Source organism: Peromyscus leucopus, chromosome 3 (assembly GCF_004664715.2).
Source record: "Peromyscus leucopus breed LL Stock chromosome 3, UCI_PerLeu_2.1, whole genome shotgun sequence".
NCBI lineage: Eukaryota > Metazoa > Chordata > Mammalia > Rodentia > Cricetidae > Peromyscus > Peromyscus leucopus.
The window spans coordinates 41,962,516-41,990,083 of record NC_051065.1 but is presented as its reverse complement, the minus strand read 5'-3'; the positions used below and the strand labels follow the sequence as shown (position 1 = coordinate 41,990,083).

General features: G+C 37.9%; 1 protein-coding gene across 1 annotated transcript in view; it reads left to right on the top strand.

Annotated features, from left to right (window-relative positions):
- Positions 1-27,568, top strand: part of Cntnap2 (contactin associated protein 2) — a 2,034,995-nt gene that overhangs the window by 1,184,235 nt on the left and 823,192 nt on the right. Inside the window, exon 11 of the mRNA XM_028876400.2 lies at positions 12,349-12,455. Coding sequence (XP_028732233.1) covers positions 12,349-12,455 — 107 coding nt within the window. The remainder of the gene's footprint in view (positions 1-12,348; positions 12,456-27,568) is intronic.

Here is a 27,568-nt window from a genome sequence, read left to right as displayed (position 1 = left end):
TTGCCTAATAAAACTTCTGTGTGATGGTTTTTGCTTTATTTTGTTATATTTTGTTATGTTTGTTGTTATTTCTCAGAAGTCTCTTATTTTCTAATGAGAGATAGAAAGGGAGTGTATCTGAATGGGAGGGGCTGGGGAGGAACTGGAGGAGCAGAGGGAGGGAAATCAGAATATAGTATAGAGAAAATAATCTATTTTTAATAAAAGAGGAAAAACAACAAAAAGGGAAATATATTTTATGTAAGTGATATATTTTATATAAGTGATTGTATATTTTGGTATATGTAGAAGGAACTAGAAACAATACCCCATAGATACAGAGGGACAACTGTACTATATTAATTCCTAGCACAGAAAAAAAAAAAAAAACAAAGAGAACATGTTGAATTAAAAAAGAAGCTTTATGACTTTTGAATTGGGGGTCTTTATATGACATATTTTCCATATTGATTACAAAAATACTCTTCCATACTTGAATTTTTACTTTTCATGTTTAATATTTTCATATATTTTGAACTCTCCAGAGGAATGAAATAAGAGACATCACTCTATTCCTTCTCAGACAAACATCTATTTGACTTTCATAATTAATTAAGTAATCCATTTTCTCCACTGACAGCATGCCAGTGTTAGCATTTAATTCATAGCTGCCTTTAATTACTTCTATGTCGTCAACTCAGTTCCATCAATGCATCGCTCTCAATGTGTCAATACTAGTTTATAATTTGTACAGAACTACTATTATAGTGTTTTATAATCTACAAAGAATTATCTTATGTTTTTATTTATAATCAATTTTTAGAATATACCAGATCTCGGGGCTTAATTTTTTTTCTATAAGCTTCAGAACCTGTGAGGCCTTTTCTAATGCAATGTCAGTAATGTCTGTGGTTATCTTCTCCCAAGAAGAGACAGGTGCATCGTTTGGATGTTTCTCTTTCTTCCTCTTTCTGGCTCTTGTCTTCCTCTCTCAGTGTCTGCCATTCTTTGCCTACTTCAACACTTTTCCTAATTTCCCTTTTAAATTGTTCATACTGGAGTAATTCAATCTCTAGCAGGTAGTGAGGGAAATAAAGGATATGCACAGACTAGACACATTCAACTCAAACTTGGTACTTAGAGAAAATGAAACTAAGAAGAATCTCAATGCATTTTAGATAGTTTTATTCATTTTTTAGTAAGTTTATGTTAAAAATTTCATACATTACGTAGTGTGTTTTGATGACACTTAACTCTCACCTTCTCTTGTCCCCTCTATCTTCATCAAGCTCCTCTCCTCCCTAGAGTTTCCTTTCTGTTTATTGTCTTTTGTCTTGTGACCCACTGAATTTCAACCAGCTCTATATTCTTGTCTGCTTGAGTATGGGTGTGGGGCTACCCCCAACAGCATGAGGAACTCACTAGTAGTTTCAACACTGTAGATAATGACTTCCCCTTTCCCATTATCCATAAACAAACAGTAGTTACTTGGTGAGTAGTTATCCCAGGAGGCCCTCCTTTGTCTATAATTGTATACTGACAGGCCCAGTCTTAATGCAAGCGCTGTACATGGAACCAGAAACTGCACTGTCCAGAAGTGTTTTGGTCTCCTCTCTACCACTGGGCTCTTACCTTTCTACTACAATGTTTCCTGCATCTCTTTTTAATGTCATCCTCCTGCACACACACACAAACACACACACACACACACACACACACACACACACACACACACAAACGGAAGGCTGAGATAAAACATAATAACTTTCTCAGAGTTATTTCTTGCACATCGCTCAAAATTCAGGTTGTTGGGGAATTAAAAAGAAAGCAAAGTAGAAGCTTAAATGTGAAATAAACTATCCTAAAAGCTTTGATAGGATTTAAAAGATCCTTGTTGTATAAGAAAACTCATTAGCTCATGCTGAAAATGTCACCAGTTATCACTGGTTCCTAAACACGGGATATCTGAGCCATTTTAAATTAATTTACCCCCCAAGTAATGGATTAATAATAGAGCCCTTTAGTCCCTGGAATTCTTGCCTGCTTCATTCTACTGTAGACTTACATGTAGTTCTGCATGGAATACTGAAACATCTGACCTTGCCTTTGTATTCCCCATTGCATTCTAGGCCACATGTCATTTGTTCATCTTTTTTAAAATATGGGTTTATAGTCTGAAAAGGTATTCTGGCAGCTAAGAGTACTTCCAGAGGGCTCAAGTTCAGTTCCCAATAGCCATGTGTGGCAACTCACACTGCTTGTAACGTTAGTTTTAGTGCATCCAATACCCTCTTCCTGTCTTTGCAGCACCCACATGCACATGCATGTGCACATATGTGCACACTCACACCCCATATATATACATATACATATATATATATACATATATCTCCAAAAGATGTGTATTTAACAAGAACTTTACTTGTAGCATCTCACCTCACCCATGTCTCTCTATGCTTAGTAATTCTAATTAATTAAGCCATTCTATTAGGAGTCAAGAGTGTATAGCTGTACACATATTCCCCTAATGCTCTAGTTTTATTTTGCCTATGAAAATAGGTCAGAATCTTGGACATGAATGGGCTATGTATTATTACAAAATTTCCTTGAAATATTACTTCATCAAAGTAGACTTCTGAATAAGAAAATTTGATGGATGTCAAGTGTCTTAGTCAGGGTTTCTCTTGCTATGGCAAAATACCATGAGCAAAGACCAAGTTCAGGAGGAAAGGGTGTATTTGGGTAACACTTCCACATAGTTGTTCATCATTGAAGGAAGTCAAGACAGGAACTCAAATGGGAGGATCCTAGAGGCAGGAGCTGTTACAGAGACCATGGAGGAGTGCTGCTTACTGGCTTGCTCTCCATTTGCTTGCTCAGTCTGCTTTCTTATAGAACCCAGGACCACCATAGGCTGGGTCCTCCACCATTGATCACAGTGAGAAAATGTCTTGCAGCTGGATCTCATGGAGGCATTTCCTCAACTGAGTCTCCTCCCTCTCAGATGACTCTAGCTTGTGTAAAGTTGACACATGAAACCAGCCAGTATAGAAAGTTTCACTAAACATAGTAGGACTCAATCATTGTATACTGAACAGCATAGCTATAGTAACCAGAATCCAAATATAACATAAATGTCTGCATAAGAAGAACTCAAGCAGCATGAAGGCAGCTGGTAGCTATTGGCTCATATGTTTGCAGTTTATAGTCATATGTGGCTACACACAATTATTTGAATAACAGCAACCTCCAAGTGTATTATGTCCCAATGAGAAGCAAGGTGTAGTTAACCCATGAGTGGAGTAACTGTGCTCTGTTTGAGTTAGAATGGATTTGTGGCTATAACAAAAGCACAAATAATAGTGTTTTAAACTGCACAGGAATGTACTTCTCTCAAACAAATGTATGCTTAGGAGGACCAGGGCTGCTAAGATGTTTGGAACTCAGAACACTTATATGTTATTCTTTGCTACTCTCACGTGTCACAGGATATCTGTATCAAGTCTAACCCATATAGGCTGATTTTCTAGAATAGCCTAGAAGAGATAAAAATAAGAAAAGATCAGAATATTGCATGCACTTTTAAAAATTGAACTCTTGCTAGAGTTCATCCAGGTATGTTCTTCATACTCCCATTGTCTTGGATTAAGTAACAGAGTCACCAAAATTTAAAGAAACCCTGACAAATTTTATCATTGGCTGATGATTTTGTGTCAAGACATAAATTATGTTGCTATAAAAGGAGTTCACACACTGAGGGGAACAATGTGCAGTAGTTTAACGACTTCATTACATATTCTGGGTCTTTCCTTTTGGTCTTTGGAGGTGGGGATAGTCTGCCTATCAAAAAGACATTGGCCACATGAAGGAGTATGGTGCATACATGGGCTGCAAAGAGGGTGCCAAGAGAAAGTTAGACAAATAGAGCTTAAGCTTTAAGCTGTTTGTGCTCAGAGTGGATACAAATGGTACCAGAGAAAGTTAGTTTAAGCTGTTTGTGCAAAAAATAGATACAAAGGATGGCTAAGAGGAAGTTAGCTTCGGTCGTTTGTATGGAGATTAGAGGCAAATAGTAAAGAAGGAAGTTAGCTCAAGTTATTTATGCTAAGATAAGATACTAAAAGCAGGAGATGATGTCAGGGCATAAGCAACTTGTAAAAAGGGTGACCTTTAAAATGATTGGTTGGTTCCTTCACCCCCTCCTAGGGTTCTGAGATTTTCTGGTATAAAAGAGGCTTACTGCCTATCAATAAAGGAGTTCTTGCTTGACTTGACTCCCCGCCGGGTCTGATTGTCTCCAGGTAGAGGGAGGCTGGGAACTTACCTTTCCTAGGTTCCTGGCCACCTCTTCACAGGTGACCTAAGTTCCCGGTGGGGAAGTCCCCACAAGGGAGGCTGGCTGTGTGAGTATAAGAGTGGGGCTAAGAGCGGGGAAAGGTGGCTGTCGAGCACCACTCCACTCCACTGTAGTTTCACTCCTCCAGAGAGATTGCAGTCTTGCCAACCTCACCAGTTCCAGATTTCTTAGCCACACTTGGCCGTTTTCCAAACTACAGGTGTCCCTTGCCTTCTCTCCATGTCAAAAGTATTGCATCCTTCAAGGTTACATAATCTAAGCTTTATTTCAAAGATGGACTTTTCCATAAACCTTTATATTCTCATATACTGGTACCCTATTACCCTAAGCTTACCAGTATTTTGAGTGCTATGCCACAAGGCAGACATCTAGACAACCACCCAGATGGACAGATAAATAAATGATAGATAGATGATAGGTAGGAGGTGGGTGGATGATAGATAGATAGATAGATAGATAGATGGATAGATTATTGATGGGTGGATGGATAGATGGATGGATGATAAGAGGATAGACTTATCTGGGCGCACATCTTTAATCCCAGCACTCGGGAGGCAGAGCCAGGTGGATCTCTGTAATTTCGAGGCCAACCTGGGCTACCAAGTGAGTTCCAGGAAAGGTGCAAAGCTACACAGAAAAACCCTGTCTCAAAAAACAACAACAACAACAAAAAGAGGATAGATGATAGATGATTGATAAATAGATAGCAGGTAGGTAGATGTAACTTTTAATTGCATTTCACAAATAAGCACAGTCTCCTGAAGGTGAAACTCTTTTCTTTGTTTCTCTAGAAATCATTTAGGATGTCTGGCCAGGATCAGGAATGTTACTTATTAAGAAGAACTTGCTGATGTTTATTTAGGTTCAATACAGTTTGACTTGGAGACAGATGAAGGTATTGCTGATCCTGCAGATTCTTCTTCTATGAGCATAATCGTTGTAAAGATGTTTTATTCATAAAACCATAGGGAGCTGATTGTAAAAGAAAAAACTCTAAGTACATTAACAAAGGAAGATAAAGGGCTCTCTGGTTTATTATAATAAAATTAAAAAAAATAAAGCAGAAAGGCCAAGATTAGGTACTCATTTTTTAACAGTACAATAAATGATGAGGAGAGTTCTTCCAGAAATGTATAATGGTTGGATGATATAAACCAAACCTGCTTGATTAGTTTTTAATGTAAACTTTAGATATAATGTAGGAAGTAGAATAAATATCTCTGAACTTAAGTATTTCCATAAATAAATGCTTGTTGGAAAAGCCCCATCAATATAACTTTAGTATCTCTACAATATTAAGCTACATAACAATGGGTTATTAAATTGTGGTCTGGGATGATTAGTAATTCTCCATATAACTTCCACTTGGATGAAGTAGTGATATATACCTCACAGCACATACAACCTCAGCTAAAACTGAATTATAACTAATTCAGAAATTTCAACATACAAATTAACATGGAAGGAGACCCTACCCAATTATTGGAGTACCTCTGAAATTCAAAAGTGTCCATGCTAGTATTCAAGCATTCAAACATTCTCAGGAACTTTTTCTTCAAAAGCTAAAATAGGATTTGGTATTTGGATGAAGAGAAAAACCATACATTCAGAATAATTTACATGAGATAGATAACATACAAATTATTTAAAAATAATCATACCATGGTTCAGAAAATGGTTTCTCAGTGCACAAGCAGCCTTTTCCTTTTTAAATTTAGAACAAGGCATGCTAATGAGCAGCAATAAAATCTGTATGAATCTAAAAGCAAATCAAGTATCCTATCATGGATGTAGGCATGAGAACCAGGCAGGGAAGCATGATAGCTGGCTGGGAATGAAAACACAGACTGAACTCGATGTTAAGATGAGGCACAAAGGCCTTGTAAGAAGTGATCACCTGCCATGGAGGAAACAAAGTCCACAGCCATGTTCTGAGTAATTCATCTTACTAAATGAGATGAGGAGATTATTGTATCCTGTTCCCAGAAGATCATTTTTTTTAAAGTAAGAAGTTATGTTTGAAAAAAAAAAAAAAAAAAAAACCCAAAACCCAAAAGTGGTCTTAGAAGAAATGAATAACTAGCTCGCATTTCTCTGGCAGCATGACTCCACCTTTCTTCCTGCTTGCTCCCTTTTGGCAATGTTGCCTCTTTTTCAGCATCCCCATGCTCCCTGGATGCCCTCTGCTGAGAACTTCAATGCACTTATATCTTGTTATTCCAAGTCACATCTTCTGACCGACTACAGAAGCATCACCAGAGACCTTGTGAGACTTTGGGAGTCTTTGACTCCACCCAGAGCTCAAGAATCAGATTCTTGTTTCCACAGCAATTTCAAGTTAATCCTAACACATAAAAGTTTGGGAAACACTGCATTTTAGTGCCATAGGCTTAGGAGATAAGTGACAATGATCTCTTGTAGTAAATGCTCTGCTTCTTATTATTTGTAAGTGTGAACATGTTTCCAGGCAGATATGTGCAGCATCATTAGAAACAAGCTACTGGGTTCCGTAGAACCAAATGTGCCCTTAATGGTACAACAAGGATTTTACTCAGTTTTGACAGTGCTAAGGTTTGAATAAACCAGGGTTTTGTGTGTGCTAGGCTGAAGTTCTATCATAGATCTATACCCAGGCTTATTTAATCTTTTAAACAATATAGAGATAAAAACAAAAACCTTTAAACCCCCTTGAAGATTACCAAGGTAATTGATTTATACTGTCAGAAAAACATTTTGTTTTATACAAGAGATAAAATTTCTTCTGCTCTCTCTGGCTGATTCAGTAGTGCCCATAAACCAGGAAGCTGCCATCAACAAACAAATCTGGTACTGTTGGCTATTTCTTGTAGTCATGAATCCCAATTTCCTCAATGTTTTGCAATTGAAATCAAGTACAAAAATAAAAGAGATGTTTGGGGTGCAATAAAAATGCAACTGTCCTTATAACCCTGAATTGAATTGTTGCATCCTTCCAAACAGGCTGTCTGTGTTGATTCATTTTATATTAAGGAATCGTACACTGGAATTTTAAAGTCATAGCCTTTATTTACCTCATGTATTGGGGTACAAACAAGTTTCACTTAAAAAATGCATTTAGCAAATTGCCTTCTAAATCGGTTTCTCTAAACCCAGAGATTAGTGCAGCTCTCAGTCCTCATCGGAAAAGCTTCAGTTTCTTTTTGCTGTGGAGAGCAGTTAATAGAGACTCACAAGTGAATAGTGTGCAGACAAGTGTCTGTGAAGTTCCTCAGCCATACATGCAATACCTGTACCATACCCTCTACCCACAGAGTACAGGGACCTCCAAGGAAGAAAGGAAGTGGAAAGATTTTAAAAGCCTCAAGTCAGGGAGTCCCGGGGCAGAAGAGTATCTTCTAGAATGATAGGAGCACTGCATTTGTGAACTCCAAGTATCTGTGGTCATTTGTATAGCACATGTACAAGATGAAGTCAGCACCCCAGCATAGATGGGAAAAGGACATCTGACACCTCTCCTAGCAGAGGAGTTATTAACCACTGATGGCTGCTAATGGAGGGAAAGTCAGTTTTCTTTCAGGCTGTGATCCTTGATCCTTCACTCTGCTCTAAAGAATGACTCCACACCCATGGATAAATGGGTAATACTTACTGGACTCATTGGATCATTAAGAAAAAAGAGGAAATGAAGTAGAGAAAAAAAAGAAGGACTAGAGGAGAGTTGGAGGTGGTAAAATATGACCAAAATACATCATGTACATATATGAAATCATCAGAGAATAGATAGGAAATATAACTTTAAGAATGCATTTGGATTCTAAAGCACCTTGCAAAACTTTAACTACAAGGATAAATCCAGTTGAAAGAGTCTCAGACAGCAGGCTGTCTGGAATGGGTAATTGCACACACTATTTCTTCAAGAACTCTCTGATCAGAACAAATAGACACCTGCCAACTTCTGCCCTGCATGTCCCCAGTCCTGGGCCAAAGCCTTCTCAAGTTGAAGCAGCCAAATCGTTTTTGATTTATTTTTGATGTGAATCAAACTTTCAAGCTAGCACATGCCATGAAGAAAATTACACATTTTCTATGGCCTACTTAAAAAAAAAAAATGGTTTATTAGAGCAAATCCATGTTTAAGACTAAAATCCTAGGTAAAATTAATCTGTTTTCCTCAGAGTCAAAGAGATGATTGCCTCTGAAGTGATTTTTATGTCTGTGGTGGTAAAACTTTGTGGCATTTCATGCATCTGTGTGTCTCTCTTCAGTCATGCTGAGCATGGGATAGATACCTCATTATGCAAAGAACGCTAAGTAAACACACTTCACTTTGGGAGCATCCAGGTAGAAGAGATGGGAACACCAATAAATAATTACTAGAGGACATAGTAACAGTGCATTTGATACATGCAAGTAGTTCTATGGGAATACAAGATAAGAAACACTAATTAGAGTATTAAGTTAATTTTATTTTATTTCTCTTGGTAAGGGGTTCTAACAGCTTGAAATATACCAATAAGATATTAGGTATGAGATGACATAATATGAATCAGCTTGTTTCTGGAATTTATTTAATGTCCTACATTAAGAACTAGAATCTGTACACGGAGAACACCAATCTAAAAAATGTAAATGGTGAGAAGCAAATATTTAGAATCCATGCTGCAGGAATCCATGCTGCAGACTGGTAGGAGCAGGCAGTTCCACACTCTCAGTGATGGTTCTGTGCTTCTCATGGAGTTAAAGTCACACTTTTTTTATTTGTTTTGTTTTTTCGAGACAGGGTTACTCTGTATAGTTTTGTGCCTTTCCTGGAACCCACTCTGTAGCCCAGGCTGGCCTCAAACACATAGAGATCTGCCTGCCTCTGCCTCCCAAGTGCTGGGATTAAAGGCGTGCGCCAACACCGTCTGGCTCCCACACTTATGTTTTCATCATTCTCTAAAGAGCATTATTTAAAGCATTCTTAGTTTCCAACTTGGTTTCCCTTGCCCACTTTTACACTGCCTTCCCCTGAATTAATTGGTGTAATGGGCTCGTGTAAATGACTTTAACAACCAGACTGAGCTAATATTAACCCATGAGAATTTGGAAAGTTAAATATACCACCCAAAGGGTATCTCTTTACTGAATTTCAAGATTAAGTGTCAAATATGTTTTCCTGCGATGTCAGGGGTCTCCATTCATTCACTTTCTTCCATGATGTGGAAAAACGAGGACTGTTGGTTGTAAGCACCTGCTGTGGAGGGCAGACCATGTTGTGGGGTCTGCAGTACAGTGACTGTGCAATGGCCATGATGAACAAACCAGGACCACCCACCACTTGCTGTTATACTTCATTTTCATCACTTTTTCTGTCCTGTTCTGCGAGAGTCACTTTTTAACACTTTAATCATTATATTTCATCCTGTCTTTTATGATCCAGATGAAATATTTTCAACTTAGTTAAACCCTCTGATTACTCTCCATTTTGGGGGGTGGGGATCAGGATCAATTTTATTTACATTATCAGATTTTTAAAAGTTTTTTTTCATTAAAAATATTTTTATTCATTTTACATACCCACCACAGATCCCCCTCATACCTCCTCCCTCTCCCCAGACCCCTGCCTAATCCCCCTGACCCACCCCTCATCCCCTCCTCCAAAAGGATAAGTTCTCCACTTTTAACTAATCCAGTTTGCAGATTTCTACAGCAGTTTATATCTGTTCCATGGCTCATCCAAGTACTCCTGATATTTTGCATGACTTTTGCTCTGACCCCAACCTTTAAGTAGATTCAGAGATCATTGGAGAAGGCTCATCTCTGTGGCCTACATAAAACCAGAACCATATCACTGGAAAAAAAGTGGCAATTGAGGGTAAAATGTGAATTTTCTGTCCGCCCAAGGCTGTGCCTTTGCTCAAATTCTATTTCATCCCAGTAATGATTGCTCTTATTTTCTTGTTTCGTGATCTAGATGCTCAACTTAGAGTTCTAAACTGTACCTGCAATGTCCATTGAATGCTTCCTTTGAGGTTCTATAATACTTCCCTTACCCCCTCTGTGTTGATTCCCATTCTCACACTCATTAGAGTTCTCATTTACAATGTATTTACTTGGGTAAGCATATCTACCATGTCGTACTGAGCTGAGCTGTATGCCCTACTGCAAGTGCTTTCAGGAGTGGCTGATGGGAAATTAAGAGCAAAGATTTGGAAGTTTGGTCTCTGAGATCAAATAGATCAGATCTTATATCTCGTAGCTTCTGGGACATTATGAGTGAGGATTTACTCACAGGATGGTTCTCTGTAGAGAAACCACTATAGATTCCCCTGATTCTGCTGCTTTAAATCGGGAGGGAATTTCTATTGTGAGGTGTTTGTGATTAAAATATCAAAATTCTTACTTGAATTCTCCCCTTTAGACTGTGAGAAACTTAGTGTTCACTAAAAAGAAGAAAGATGTAGGGAATTTGGAGAGTGAAATGGATGGGATGGGCAAAGAGATGGTACAAGCATAAGGAAAATATATCACTGATGCAGGGATGTCTCAAATCACATTCTAACCATAAGTTTAGGATAAAGTCAAGGTAAGAAATTGTTTCTGGGAAGAGGTAGTCCAGATGGGTATGGTTCCCACTTGTTAGACTTCTAGTTCTACTTAATAATTATCAATTTCATGGACATTATCTCTAAAGGTTCATGTATACAGGCGAAGTTTGTTCAGATATAAAAGGAAAAAATTCTGTCACTGGGCAATGCAATAGATTGAATTAGAGATTATTAATTGAATTAAAGCAAGTCAGACACAGAAATGTAGTTGCCACATAATTTCATTGATGAAGTTGACTTCATCAAAGGTTAAAGAATGATGGTGACCAGAGCCTGGGGGTTAGAGAGGGCTGTGAAAAGGTTATCAGTGGGTCAAGCTACAGATAGATAGGAGAAAGAAGTACTTGTGTGTCATAACTAGACCTAACAATCATGTTCTATACACTTCAAAGCTAAAGAAAAGATTTTTGAGTATTTTTCACCATAAGTGATAAACATTTAAGAGATAGATACATATAACCTTAATTATAACACAAAGAGAACAACACATTGAAACAGTACAGTAGGCCACTAATATCCACAATGTTCCCACTTTTGTGTATCATCTTTAAAATAAAATTGAGGAGCTGGAGAAATGACTTGCTGGTTAAGAGTGCTTACTGCTCTTGCAGAAGAGCCAAGTTGGTCTCGCAGGCAGCTCATGACCATATGTAACTACAGATCCAGTGGATCCCATACCCTCTTCTGAACTCTGTGGGCACCTACGTTTACATAAACACATACATAAAAATAAACGTAAATATAAAAATAAAATTTAAATTAATAATTCTATAGTTTTAAACTATTCACAAGATAGGTATAATTAATTGCCTGGTTTTCCAAATGTGAAAATCAAGGTTCAGAAAAATTGAGTCATAATTATCTGCCTAATAAAGCTTTGTATACAAGCATGCTTTTTCCTCCTAACATGCTTGCAAACACTTTAAGCAGGCATCTTTAACTATCCAGATGGGTGTAGAAGGAGATTTTTGAGGCTCCTATCAGGTTGGTATATTCCATTTTTGTGCCATTGTTTCAGAACCCCAATTTGTTGTTTACCAGGCCCCCTTTTACTGCTATTGACAGTGATAAAGACAAAAATAGGACCAGAATTCAGATGGCTCATCCTCCATTTCTCACCAAGAGGAAACTTAGGTGGTATCTTTGTCCTTTGTTGAATTAAACTAAAATGAATCTGTGATATGCAAAGGAGCCCCTCAACTGTGTGATAGTGTCTATGGTTTATTCAAAAAGGGGAGACACCAGGCCTGTGATACATCATCTTTTGTGTGCCTGGCACCTTCCATCATGAATCATATTAATCTGCTTAAACTAACAAGGATTAATTGCCTCAGCAAGGCAACCTGGCATTGAAATGATATATTGCCCAAACAGCTTGGAATTTGGCCACTCATAAATCTCATTTGCTTGTTGGTTTATTTCTGTGTCTATTTTTTCTGACAGATGTGTGCCCAATCACTGTGAGCATGGTGGGAAGTGCTCGCAAACATGGGACAGCTTCAAATGCACTTGTGATGAGACAGGATACAGCGGGGCCACCTGCCACAACTGTGAGTGCCAATTTATCTCACTTTCATCTTGTAATTGCATGGGAATCATGGTCTTCAGCTACGCTGTACAGAATAGCAACCTGAATTACACACATCTTGCTCCACTTGATTCTGGGAGAAAATAATCCTCAAGGTTGCATTCTAATTTTTCCAAAAATGGTATTCTAGTTGTCAAAATATATTCTCTCCTGTCTAATGACTCTAAAGAGGGACAGACAAGTCCAACATTCCATATGTGAAACTGGGATGCTGAGATTGGATTCACCTCTTATGTCTAAGGCATGCTTGTCCAAAGAGATTGCTTGGGAATTGTGTTAGTGTGATGTCGCTAACTGGGTTCTCATTCATCAGCTCATCAAAGAGAGACAGGACAAAGGATAATTTGAACATTTAGTTTCTGGGCAATGCTTGCCTCATGCTTTTACCCAGATTATTGATTACATTATTTTTAAAGCAAAGAAATGTGTCAGACAGTGTAAGAGTCCATTGAAGTTACACATAAAAAACAAAATCTAGAGAACACAATTTTTAAAAATATTAAAGATGAAAGGTAAGATGCAAAGATGACTGATAAATTAGATTTGTGCTTTGTTTCACATGGCATTATCCTGAACAGTTAAACAAAAGTTAAACTCTTTAATTTGAGTATTTTAAAAATAATTTCTAGCCCTGTCATTGTATTATTAATTCTCTGAAAAGGTCCTGATGTTTTATTTTTGAAAACAGATTTATCATAACATACAGTTGGAAGAGAAGGGAGTCACCTGTTATCTGACATATGGATATGAATGCATGTGTACATACATGATTATTGTGTACATTAGTGTGCATTCGAATGTATGTATATATATGTACAGATGTGTGTGTGTGTGTGTGTGTGTATGTGTGTGTATGTGTGTATGCATGTGTGAGTATGCATGATATATGCCTGCAGGGAAGAAGGAAAAGGAAGGTAAAACAGAGATCTAACTTTGTCCCACAACTCAAAAACACAGAAAATCTCAAATCTAAATTCTCTAATTATACAGATTGATTATTCTTCATTTCACTTTTAGGAAATAACAAGCAAAACATTCTCAGAGTAGAGTCTTGGGGATAGTAAAAATGCAATATAGTTCCCTGTGCCTTTCCATGTTGTTATTTTTAGTAATGTTCAGTAAGAAATCATGTTTAGATTATACTGTAAGCCTATGTTAAAAAAGCTGTTTATTTTTCTTCACTTATAAATTTGTCTAGTGAGATTCTAAAAACCAAAAGGTAAAGAAAAACTGGCATTGGAACCAGTAGGATGCCTCAGCAGATAAGGATGCTTGCTACCAAACCTGAATTTGATCTCTGGGACCCACAAAGTACAAGGAAAAAAATCAACTCTCCCAAGTTATCATATGATTTCCATACACACACAATGTAATGAAAGATTTTTTTTTAAAAAAAAGCTAAACAATGATGGTGAGATATTTAAGGATCATATCATATGCATAAAAATTTATCATTTCATGTTCAGGGCAGGAGAGATGGCACATGGCTGCTCTTTCAGAGGATCTAGTTTTGGCTCCCAGCACCCACATGGCAGCTTATGACTATCTGTAACAAGGGCTCTGGTGCACTCTTGACTCTGCAGACACCAGGCACACATATCCTACACATACATACATGCAAGCAAAACGATCTTATACATAATATAAAAACAAATAATTTGACTTTGTTTTTGTTTTTCAAGACAGGTTTTCTCTGTGTAGCTCTGGCTGTCCTGGAACTCACTCTGTAGAACAGGCTGTCCTCAAACTCAGATCCACCTGCCTCTGCCTCCCAAGTGCTGGGGTTAAATGTGTGTACTACCACTGCCTGGCTAAATAAATCTTTTAAAAAGAGGTTCATGTTATATAAAATACTTGGCACAGAAAAATATTTTCATGAATAAAAGCAATAATAAAACTACTTAAAAGAAAGAAATTACAACTAAAGTTGTTTTTTACCAACCATATCCAAGAGTTGACTTTCAGTAGATATTCATTACATAAAGTATGATTTACAATTAAGTTACTTTGGTCAAGACAGGAACCTTCTTTTTACTCATATATCTCATATAGCTATTTATAAACTCCTTGTTTAATCATGAGATTTTGTGTCTGTAATTCTATCTAGAATCAAAAAGCAAGAAATTGATGTTTTGATAAATGTCTCCTCTCTCATTGATTGTTTGATATTGAATTGAAAAGACAATAATTTTGAGATACTTTTCCCAACATTAAAGACCAATTTTACAAATACATACTATTAACTGAGTAATTGAATTTGACTTTTGAGAGCAATAATTGAAAGTGTCAGAATGACCCTGGATGTGTTCACATCTGCCAATTTCAAATTTGAAAGAGGAAAATTACCTCATGCAGCAAGTCCTGGTCCACCATTCTACTGGTTACTATGTCCTGGTACTCCATCCTGCTAGTCTCTATGTCCCAGGACTCCATGATGCTGGTCCCCATGTACTGGTACAACATGCTGCTGGCCCCTGCGTCCTGGCATTCCATGCTGCTGGTCCTTATGTCCTGAAATTCCTTCCTCCTGGTTCTAAGTCTTGGTACTTGATCCTACTGGTCCCCATGTACTAGTTCTCCATCATCCTGATCCCCATGACCTGGTACTCCATCCTGCTGGCCCCATGTCCTGGTATGCCAACCGGCTAGTCCCCATGAATTGGAGCTCCATCCTACTGGTTCCCAAGTCCTGGGGCTTTATTTTGCTGGCTCTATTCATTATTGCTGTTCTATTCTTTTCTGGTAAAAGTCAAACCAGTCATTTCCAGAATAAAAACTCAACCCCTTGTTGCTTTCTTGCAATTCAGTCTGTATTTTGAATATCCAGCTAGTGTATGAGCAGAAGTTAACAAGCCAATTCATTCTTCAAGACAGTTTCTGTTTGGAAGCATTATCTTGCATGTCATTGAAGGATATTTGCTTCATAGTAAACCTAAAGATTGCACACACACACACACACACACACACACACACACACACACACATATAGGCAAGACATATATATATATATATATATATATATATTATATATATATATATATATATATATATAAAGTCCTGACACGTAGCACATCACATGTAGAAAATTATATGTGTTATTAGTTGTGTACTAAATGGACAACTTTGAGTTGACACTAAGTCCATGTAGTGCTGTGTACCCATCTAGAAACCATGGGGTTTCTTTGAGCCTTCTTTATTCTCCTGAACTGAAGGTTTGCTTGAAGTCACTCCTACTCTTCAAGGCCAGTGTGTTAACCAAGGAGCTACTTATTCTGAGCCTTGTGTTTTTTTAGCATCATGGAGGTACAAGTTGAACACTGCTGACCTACAGTAGCTAACTAAAGTCAAACCGAATGTTTAGTAAAGTTTCAACCCTTATAATTAGTCAACAAAAGCACTTTGACTCATTTTCTACACTGGTCCTGGCTTGGTGATAGAACAATAGGAATGTCTTGAGTAAGTACCTATGATCAAGCCTTTGTGTCAGATCATATTGGCTGGCTTCCACTTGTCTCCATCCCTTATTGCACCCTTGGCTCCTTACGTTCTTGAGGCCTGTGTTCTCATTGTTGAGATGCCTGTAGTAACCACCATAGCAAGATTAACTAAGAAGGCACCTGGGGACACTGGAAGAGCTTGGCCACAAGCAGCACCCAGTGTCTTCCTTTCATTTCACTCCTTCAAGAGGGACTGTGCTTTGTTTGACTCTCTACCCTTTGTTTGTCCAGACCACACAATTTGTCCTTTATTTCATGTTGATATTCACCATTGACTGTCATTTCTGTGGCAGATTAGGGACTGTGAACATTGATTGGTTTCACAGCATCTTTCTCCAGAATAACCAAAGAGATTAAAGCTAATTTTAATACTTCTCACACCTGAATGTTTATTCATAAAGATCTTTAAAGTAAGTTGTGCATACAACTCAGAAGATTGTCATTAATACACAATTTCCTGGAGGTCAGAATGCTGTTCTAGAAATGCTGAGTCCTTGGGGTGGGCAAATTTGGGTATTTGTTAACCAAGACCAAAAGGAAGTAGTTGGTGATAAATATTAAACACAGTCAATTCTTGCCATGTTATTTTTAAAATTTTTCTCTGAAGATGATCCATTTTTAGTGACTTTTTAAGAGCTACTCAGCCATAACATGGACTGAAATCCCCAAGAAAGAAATCCGTGGATGGCTCATGTGTGTGCTTCTCATGGCTCGTGTGTTGGCTGGCTTGTTGGTGTTGCACTGACTTACCTCTATTTCTCCCTCTCTACATTGTAAAACAAAACTCCGCACTTCCAGCTGTGGCCTTCCTCTAATGGCTCTCCATAAACACACTTCAGTTGTCTCCAGCTTCCTTCCCAGTACTCCTGATGCTCCTTAGGATCTAATTACCATCTCATTTTCCCACATGTGTTCCTTAAACTTTTAAGATTATGGTCCTTATTTACATAAATTAAATTCAAGAAGCTATCCCTCATCTCTGGGCTTAATGGATTATTTTCCCCCTCATGTTTCAGTACTTGGTGTTCTCTTAGGAATCAACCATCCTTCTTTAGTCTATGACCATTATATGATATTGCCTTCACTTTCCCAGACTATTCTTAATCACATGAAACCTTTAGGTTATGCACTTAAAATGAGGTGGTGAAAGAGAATTTGGGCATCTGACAAAGGTAAGCAATGTCTGGGAATGGAAACTGTTAAGAACATTTAAATTCTAGATACATATTCTGAGATAAAATGCTTTTATACCTAGCTATTTATTAAGGGACAGATGGTGGCCCAGAAATACAGACATAACACTGCTGTAGAGTAATAAGAGGCAAACTAGGTAACTTGCATAGGTCCTTTCCAATTTTAAAAATGTGGCATCTCAGAGATCAGAAATCCTAAAAAGACAGTAGGTTCTCATGCTGCTGCACATCTGTGTTTAAAATCTTTCTCAGGCAGTGCATTGCTAGAGGGAACACAAAGTGTGCTAAAGCAATCATTCCACATTCTGTTGTCTGGAACAATTACTCAAGGTCCTTGTATTTGTGAAAATGAATCATACTACATTGCACATCCCATAATATGTTGTTTATAGTTCATTATGCTTACAAGTAATTTTATTCAAAGCATAATATTTGAAAAGAATGTAAGCTTCCCTGCTACAGTTACATTAACTTAGAGCACAGTCAGATTTCCCAGCACTACAATACCTGGGGCCTTTGGCCAACAGGAACTTGAACAATCTAGGAGTCAGTGATGTCAACTTGGGAGATTGCTACAAAGCCAAGCAGTCACTGAGAACCTTGTTGTGTCTCTAAAATCAAATGTAGATGTTCGGTCTTGCAGAACTGGATTAGTTTCCTTGGCTACCAGTGCATCTGCTATGCCAGGTCCTCTTTAGTGTGACTATGTCTATGAAAACCTGGTTTTCTACACTGATTTCCTTACTATTCATCCTTTGGGTCCTAAAGTTCTCCTTTCCATTTACAAGGTGTGTGCCCCAACCTTCAACTTATTCTTGGCCCATGCCACTGGCCCTGTTGAAAGGCTGTTGCATATCCTCTTTCTTTTTTTTCCGCTATGTACATTTCTCTTCTTCCTCTGGATCTCAGCTCAGCACTCACTGCCTTAGAGACACTGTCTAAAACTAAGAAAGGCACCTTGCTCTACGACATAACAGCCCATTTGAGTGGAAATGTTGTCTTTATATTTGTGCTTTACTAATAATATCCTCTTCCATTGCACTATAACCACTGGAAGAAGGAGGTACCAGGTTTTGCCCATCACTTCACTCATAGTATGTATTATATAGGCATACATGTGTGTAATATAGATTTGCTCTGACTTAAAGAATGCACAAATACCACAGAATATGGCATGCATCCAAGGGTTGGTTTTTAAAGGCAATCCTCTTTAGGCAAAGTTATGAAGATAGTCAAACTACACAAGTTAGTAGAACGAAATTTGACAAAAGAGGAAAATAGAGAAAGGAAGGGAAATGTGGATTAATGGATGGCAGGGGAGTCAGTGACAATGATTACAGGAAAAGCCTAGATATTAAACCATAGTGAGAACTCACACAGGGGACTTCACTATATCAGCAAACGAACCTATACTTCTGAAATATTTGAATAAAATACTATGGCACATCATGACATTTCACCATTCACTAAAACAATTATAGGACACTGAGCTGCACACTACAATGCAGCAAAGACGCTGAGTGTAGCTCAGAGTGTAGACACTACAGTGCTGGATGAGTGCAGAGCCATGCTGAAATAGACGTGGGTGAGTTCAAACATGTTCACTGTCTCATGAATGACAAAAGTATGCTTTAAACTTGGCGAAATTAGAATATGATGGACATCAGACTTTGGATTCTCACACAGTGCTGTGTATGTATTGTTGATATGAAGAAGTCACAGATGGCAAAAACCCCAAGACTGGTGTGATCCCGAGCTCCTCAGGGAAGCACCTACATATGCTGAACTTCAGCTCTGAGACATGACTGTCTGCCACACTTTACAAATCTTTCCTTGAGTGCACGATGGTGGGTTTCACTCGCACTGGTACATAGAAAAGCCAGGTCTACCAGCACCTGCCACAGGACATGAGCAACAGTGAAATGATATATGTCAGATTTCATCCAATCTCCACCCCAAATAGTCTGTGACATCTAGGCTTTGCCATTTTTGTTTGTTTGTTTTTTGTTTGTTTGTTTTTCTCCAAATCACTTTAATTCTATGAACTTCATTGACATTCAGTGAATTCTTTTTCATTTTGAGATGAGTTCTAACTGTGTTGTTGAGGTTGCTCACAAACTCGAGGTCCTCCTGCCTCAGCTTTCCAAAGGCTGGAATTTCAAGTGCCAACCATAGGGTTTGTTGTTACATTCTGGTTTTTCTAATTAACTGTCTATGTATATACATATACACAGGTATACACATACACACATAATGTGTATATATATATGTAGATACAGATATATATTTAAATATTGTTAAGTTTAGTAATAAATCTGGTCAAATTATTTAAATTTAAATTTCATTGAGATGTATTTGTTGAATAGTGATGGACACCAGAACAACTTTTTATAGAAGTGGACCATGTAATCACCTCTTATACCTGCCCCTTTCTCTCCCTATATGATTTAACTGTTCTTTGCTTGGTTTCCTAATCATGTCATATGTATATGTCATATATACATACATACAATATACACACATATACATACATATATGTATATATATACACATAAATAATCATGTATGTATGTAATATACACATACATGATTTTTTGTATCTATGTAAAATCTGCTGTCCACAAATGAGAGAAACCAGGTGTTAGTTGCTTTCTGGATCTAGTTTATTTTGTTTAATACAATCTCCAGTTGCATAAATTTTGCTTCATGGTTGAGTAAAATTTCATTTTTGTGTTTGTGTGTGTGTGTATTTGCGTATTTATATTCCTTGCATCTGTTTATCTGTTGCTAGATACCCAAACTGATTCGGTACCTTGACAGTTGTGAATGGTGCTGCATTAAACATAAATGTGCACCTGCTGGCAATGATGTGGGGAAAAGTGTTGGCAGGAATTCAAATTAGTACAGCCACTATGAAAATGAATTTGAAGGCTCCTCAAGAAACTGAAACTAGAGCTGCGCTAGGACCCAGCAATATCTTATAATTTTTAAGAACTTTTATTAATCTATTAAGTGCTTAGTATGTTCACCTGAATTTCACACCAGTGAGTCCCAAGGGAAGAATCATAGGTTGTCTCAGTATTGAAGCCAGTACCCTCTGAAAACACAAAGGTGCCCTTAACTAATCAGAATGCTACACTGCCTAATTTGTAAGCATAGGTTGAAATTGTTCTTTATAATCCTGACATGGTATTAAGTAACTAGATTTTGCTTCTCTGCTACCAAGTGAGTACCACCAAATTCTTTCCACTTGCCCCTCATTCCATTTGACACAAGACTTACTTCAGATGGCCATTGTGTCCCTGTTATTAAACACAGCTGCAGCAGCATGAATCTCTACCAAGTTCATCAGTACACTGCAGCTGACTGTTTCAATCCATGGAATGCAGACAGGGGAGCTGCCATGGCAATTAAACAGCACCTTCCATAGAGGGGCATGTTTTCAGTAAAAATCGAATGCTTATAACTTGAGCGTATTCCCACAGCTGTTTTGTTGGGATTAAGAACTGTGGATAAATTGAACCATACACTTACTTTTTATTGTCTGGGTTGTTTCTTTCTATATTTACAAAATATTATAAACACAGAGACATGGAAAAGAGAAAAATATTTAATGTTTTATCACTTTACCTGTTTCCAATTTTATTTGTACTACCTCCCAGGTTGTTTTCTAATTGTTTACTTTTTTCTTCTGTTTTACACTCATTTTAATGTACCCTTAGTAAATAGATAAGAAAGCAGAGTGAGAGCAAAGAGCTTCATCATGATGCCAGGGATTTCAGCTCACCATAGTCTGTGCACATTGAAATTTTAGTAAGGAACCTTGGAAATGAGCAGATGGCTCATGGCAAAGTGCTCTTCAAAAGCTTGAAGATTCAGATCTTCAGAACTCACATCGGAAGTCAGATGTAATGGAATGTACCACTTATCCTAGTTCTGGCAAGACAGAAGAAAGGCATCCCTATCCCTGGAGGTCTCTCATCAGCTATCTTTCCAAATTGGTAGGCTGCATATTCACTGTGGGTCTGTCTCAAAAAATAAGGTGAAAGCCAATAGAAGAAAGCAAGTTGACATCAACATCTGGCCTTCAGAAGCGTGTGCACACATATGTGAACATACTCCCCACACCTGCACAACACACAAATACAAACACACATATATAATAAGCACCCACAAGGCAGCTCACAGCTGTCTGTAACTCCAGTTCCAGGGGACCCAACACCCTCATGCAGGTAAAACACCAATGCACATAGATTTAAAAAAAAACAAATAGAGCTGGAGAGATGGCGCAGGGCTAACAGCACTCTTGCAAAGGACCGGGGTTCAATTCCCAGCACCCACATGGTAGCTCACAACTGGCTCTAACTCCAGTTCTAGGGGATCTGACACCCTCTTCTGGCCTTCTTGGACACTGCATGTACATGGTGTTCACAGACATACATGCAGGCAAAACATCCATGTACATAAAAAAAAATTTTTAAAAATGGGAAAACCATAAAATTAAATTGTTAATGAACCCTTAATGAGTTGCATATGTTCTCAGCCCAAAAGCTATTTTTTTCACCAAAGATGAAGCAGAGGGAAACAGTGACAAGTGGCATCACTTCCCAAAGTCACACTTATTACAAAAAGAAGCAGTCACCCTAAAGTCCTTTCTCACCTTGTCACCTGTTGTCTGCAGATAATGTGAATGGAAAGAAATGGGAATGTGCCATCTTTTCAGAATGTCAGAAAGCAGTTTTAAGGCCATTTTGTCTTTCAGCTACAACCAAATAAATTACACTGGATTAAAGTAGTGTAGGTCATTTGCAGAAACACAGCCCAAGGACTTTACCTTGCTAAGGCAGCCCACATTTCAAATTAATCCTTTCTTTATGCTTTCCTTCAGAACTCTGGTTAAGATTAAACATTGAAAGAAATGATTTAATTTCAGTTGTACAAAGATATGCAGTAGTTTTAAGAATGTTTTTTTCTCTTTCATCTTTAAGAAGGGAAGAGTTGATCTGCAAATATATATTAAAGTGCACTGTGCTGGGAGGCAGGCTACAGTCCTATGAACTTCTCACTCTCTATGAAGTGTCAGAGCAGGTCTGTAGGGAGTTGGTGGTGTTCATTAAATCCCCTGTAGTTTAGATCTCAGGGACTGTCTTATCCAAGGATTGGAGAGCAGAGAAAAAGGAATACCAAACACCCATCTCTGCATGTTTGATTTATGTATGTATATAATGAATTTTGATCATATCTACATCCACTTCCTCTCCTCCAACTCCTCCAAGACAGCCCTCCCACCATAGCTCACTTCTAATTTCATGTAGTCTTCTTCTTTTTTTTTTTTTTTTCATTTAAACCCATTGAATTCAATTAGTGCTACTGTATGTGCATGGGTTTAGGTCATTTACTAGAGCATGGACAACCTCTAAGGGGCTTCATCCCTAAGGAAAAATAACTCACTCTCATCAGCCAGCAACTGCCAATAGTTCCTTGGCTAGAGATGTGGCTTTGGGAGCTCCTTCCCTAGCTACATTAGAATTTATTTTGTTTTGTTTTGTTTTTTTGAGACAAGGTTTCTCTGTGTAACAGTCCTGACTATCCTGGAACTTATTATATAGAGTAGACTAGCCTTGAACTCACAGAGACCCACATGCCTCTGCCTCCTGGGACTAATGACATCATGTGCCACCACACCTGACTGCCACATTAGAATTTTGACTGACTTGATCATATGTGAGTATTATGAAAGCAACCACAGCTGACTGTGAGTTCATTTGTGCCATAGCCCTGTCATGGCTAGAAAACACTGCTTTTTTTTCTAGTCCCTCAAAATCTACAGCTGCTAAAAGCTTTATGTCTCCTCTTCCAAGGTGATCCCTGATCCTTGAAGCCTCCAACTTTTTATTGCAACTCTTCAAAAAGTTAGCATATATGATGATCAAAATTCAGAGATAGTTGCAATTTGTTCAGTAATTGTATAGATTTGTTTGATATGCATCATGCTAGTCAAACACAGAGATTTAGACAAGTGTCCTTCTCCTTCTGAAGTAGATAAGGCAGTTATAAAAGGGAAAGAGATAAATAAGAAATATTAATAAGCTATTAGAAGGTAGAAAATGTTTGTTTATAGGCCAACCTGATATGAATACAAATACTCATGAGAAAGTGAACATATGCCAAGATAGCTGGAGAAATATTCAAGGGAGGAAAGAATTCTTAGGTAAGTTTCTTCCAGGGCTTTCCAGAGAAACAGAATTAATTGTTAAATATCTAGAGAATTTATGAGCTTATGGTTTGACTCTAGTAAATCTCAGTAGCTTGTACCTGGCCACAGTGGAAGAATTGAAAAATCTTGCCTATAAAGAGCATTTGAGTAGAGCTGCCCTGGTTCACTATTCACAAAGCAAGAACAGTCATCTGTGGCTACCAACAGTACTAAGGGGTGCAGGTGATGTGTAAAGCATGCAGCATGGCATCAAGACTCCATGGTAAAGAGATGGGTCCGACAAAGGGACAGCAAGTGCCTAGATGAGCAGTAGGTTGAGTAGCTGGGGCACAGTACTCTTTCGATATCTCAGCATCCAACATTGATTTAGATGGACTTCCTCTCCAGGTGTGCTCTGACTATCTTGTGGGGTACTCTTCACCTTGCCTCTTATCACTGTCTCTGTAATCCATATGACTCTCTCCTAGTCTTATTCTTTTAGCTTCAGCTATAAGTGACAATTTTATGGCTACACACCTCTACTTTCAGGCTAGAAGTTTCCTCCTAGACCAGCACATCTTCAAAATGTCAACATGTTTCTCCTTTTAGTTATGGTACAATTTTTTACTTGCAGGTCATATGATCTATGACAAGTTGTTAAACTTCTCTACACTTATTAATAAAATAAAGATGGTCATACACAATGAATGATGTTGGTGTGATTTTGGATTGCTCACTTGTGCCTTAAAACAACTTACAGTCTTTAGAAGAAAAGCTATGTTATAAGTGGTATTGAAGAGTCCCTACTACAGTCTGTGGTTCTTAACCATCCATGAACTAAACAGGAACTAGGTGAGGCTTCTCAGCAGTGGTTAAATATTATTTTTAAAAGGATGGGATTATAAAGGATGGGATTATTTAATGTCACTTTAACTCTCAACATTTCATTTACTGAAAGTGAGCTTTTTTTTTTTTTTTGGTCCTTTACCATAGATACTAAGCTTTTCATTTACTCTTATGTAACAAAATTAATTCTAAGATTGTTTTTAATTATTAATCCAAATCTTGCAGGAAATGCTTTTCCTCTTCAGCACCTCTTATAGCTGGAGATCAGGTATGTAGAGTTTATACTCCACTAAATTAAGTACTTGACTTTGTTGCTGAGAAACTGCTCAGTAATGAATTTCACATTTTTAGTCGTTCACATGAAGAAAATCTAAAGAATAAATTTATACTTCCACAGTTTACACTTTTTATAAAATAGGGGTATACATTAAGATGTTACTAGTTCACATTCATCTTCTCTCTACTTTCTCTTGGTCAAAACCAATGCTCAGAAATATTGGAAGTTTTTATAATTTACAATGAGTCATTTTTATCCATACAAAGAACTCCTATGAGATTCAATGAAAATATAAATCATGTACCTGGTTTAAATCTTTTTAACAGAAACAAAATTGCCTTACGAAGTGTATGAGTTTCCGAGAAAATTTCAAGGCTTGCATCTGAGGTATTTTTGCATTTGACATCTTTCAATTTTGTGAAACATTTGGTTTGAAAATAATTTAAGTTGGCCAAAAAAAGGTGACATACTGTAAGTAGATATGGATTGGACTAAAGAATATAATCTTATTTTCAAGTAAAGCAACACAATAATTTTCAGTCCCTCAATCTCATCATATAATTTTCATCCAAAGCACTCACAATAACTGCTGTTTGCAAAACATGCCTACTCCACACTCTTCAAAGACTGCTTTTTGTCATCACAGATGCCAACACCAAATGCCAGACAGTGTTGGCACCTATAAAATTGCTGTCATTGCTCATTAGCAGGCATCATAATGCCTTAATAATATTCTCTGTCATTATCTGAGTCTGTTGAGATAACAGTGAAACACATCTTTCTTGCCAAGTCACAGACTATTTGTGTTATGCTACTTAGGGTCAGCATAGGCTATCCAACTGGACTATACAAAGAAAGAGCTTCAGAAATTTGGAGTCAAGAAGGCATTCTTTCCTTCTACCTGACAGCATGGAGCAGTATGTATGTTTTACTGGGTGGCTATCTGTCACCTAGGGATTCCACAGAGAGACCAGCCAAGTATCTAATGGAAAATGTTTTCTGACTCAGAAGTGCTACACATGAAGTCTTCACTAAAACTTGAGTAACAGCTATATGGACTTCTCAAATTAATAAAACCTGAATTCCAGCAGCCCAGATAGATTGCCCTGCAAGTTTCTACACTACCCAAAGGTAGATGAGTAGTGAAAACTTTAATAACTCATTGTCCAAAAGGGCAAATTTTTACATTGCATAATACATTTAAGCAGATTGCAATTGTGAGAGAAGAAAAGAAAGCACCAGGACCCTTCAGTGGGGTGAGGTTCTTAAGTGTCAGCTCTCTCTGGGTCAGGAAGGAAGAACTGAAATTATTCATTATCAACTGAGGGAAAGAGAAAACTGTAGCCAGCTGTACTTGGTGCTTGTCTATTTGTGCAATCTGTGATCACTACACCTAATGAGAAAGCCTGGGCTACTGTAGAAAAATCTCTCTTTGTAGCTGAACATGCAGCCAGTTAGCCATAAGGCACCATGCCGAATGGAATGGAAGAGACAGCCAAGGCAGTGACTGGCAAGTGACTGTTACTCTTCCCACTGCTACAGCTTCCACTTATTTCATTTGCCAGAGTTATGGATAAACATGCATCCCAGCCTTGCAATGCTGGCTTTATCTCAGTGTCACTTTCATAACCCAATTGCAAAGAGATCCTTTTTACTGAGCTATGTTTCTGTAGTTTCCACCATCAGTCTTAATGGTCAACTTGATGAAATCTGGAATTACCTGGGAGGCAGGTCTTTATACATGTCTATAGGAATTTATAATGTAGGTGATAGCATCAGTCTACTGGGAGTAACGTCATCTCCTGGGCTGGCATCCTGGACTTCAGTGAAATAGGAGAAATGGAACTGAGCACAGGCACTTATTGCCCTCTCCTTCTTGACTCTGGATGTAATGTGACTAGCTACCTCAATTCCCCACCACCTTGAATTCCTCTGCTGTCATGGACTATAAGCCAAAATAAACCCCTCCTCTCTTAAGTCATTTTTGGTCAGGTTTATTTTTTCAAAGCAGTGAGATATGGGACTAATGCGATAACCTAAACTAGATTTTAAATCAAATGAAAAGTTTGGAAATAAGCATCATGATACAGACTCATTTACAGGGCAGAGGTAATAGCAACGGGAAGTTTACTGAAAGTTACTGGTTTGATATCAGCAATCAGTGAAGAACATTTACCACAAAACACTTCCCAGTGTCTCCTGTACATAGGGATTAGATGTTGAAAGACTTCAAACAGTAACTGAGATCACATATGATTTATCTACAGTACAAACAACTAGTTCCGAGGGATTTGGAATTAGGGCTTTAAATGGAACTCAAAATGGAACTTACTCCTGCTCCTGTCATCGCCTGGGATGCTGAGTCACCACCTCTGAGGACGGGATAGATGAACACCAGGTCTTAACAAGTCATACCACTTGCGGTTACCTATCTATGGAATAGGTTCACTCCCACACTTTATCAACATCCATTTCCCATATGGGAATCAAAAAAGTGAAATGAATCTAGGACAAGCTACAGCTTTCATGCTGGGATCATTTAGACTCCAGCAGTCTTCCTATTTGTTAAGTTTAAGATAACTGTGCTTTCTTAATTAGGAAGCCCAGTGGAAAACAGACTTGAAACTTGTGATTCTTGTGCTTAATGGCACAATAAATGGAACACTGATTGCTAGGATGATAAACTTATTGTCTATATACTTGTACAAGAATGACAATGAACCTGCAGATATGGAGGAGTGATATGTTATTAAATATACTGAGCTGCTTACTATTGGTATGATGTATTAACGCTAGAAGGTGTGTTTCGCAAAAAATAAGCAAAACATTGATTGACATATTGCCTTCTCAAAGTCATTGTACTAGGACTTCTACAACATTCTCAAATTCTTCCCAGATACTCTCCCCAAGTATGTACCCACGTAAGATGTATGAACCAAGGAAGACTTTCAGAAGAGGGACAAAGATGAGTATAGACCATGAGTTAGTATAGTGAGTGCAGAAATGTGGCATAGTTTAGCCATTGAATTACAAGGTCAAGCACACCAGTATTTCTAGTTCTTTGTG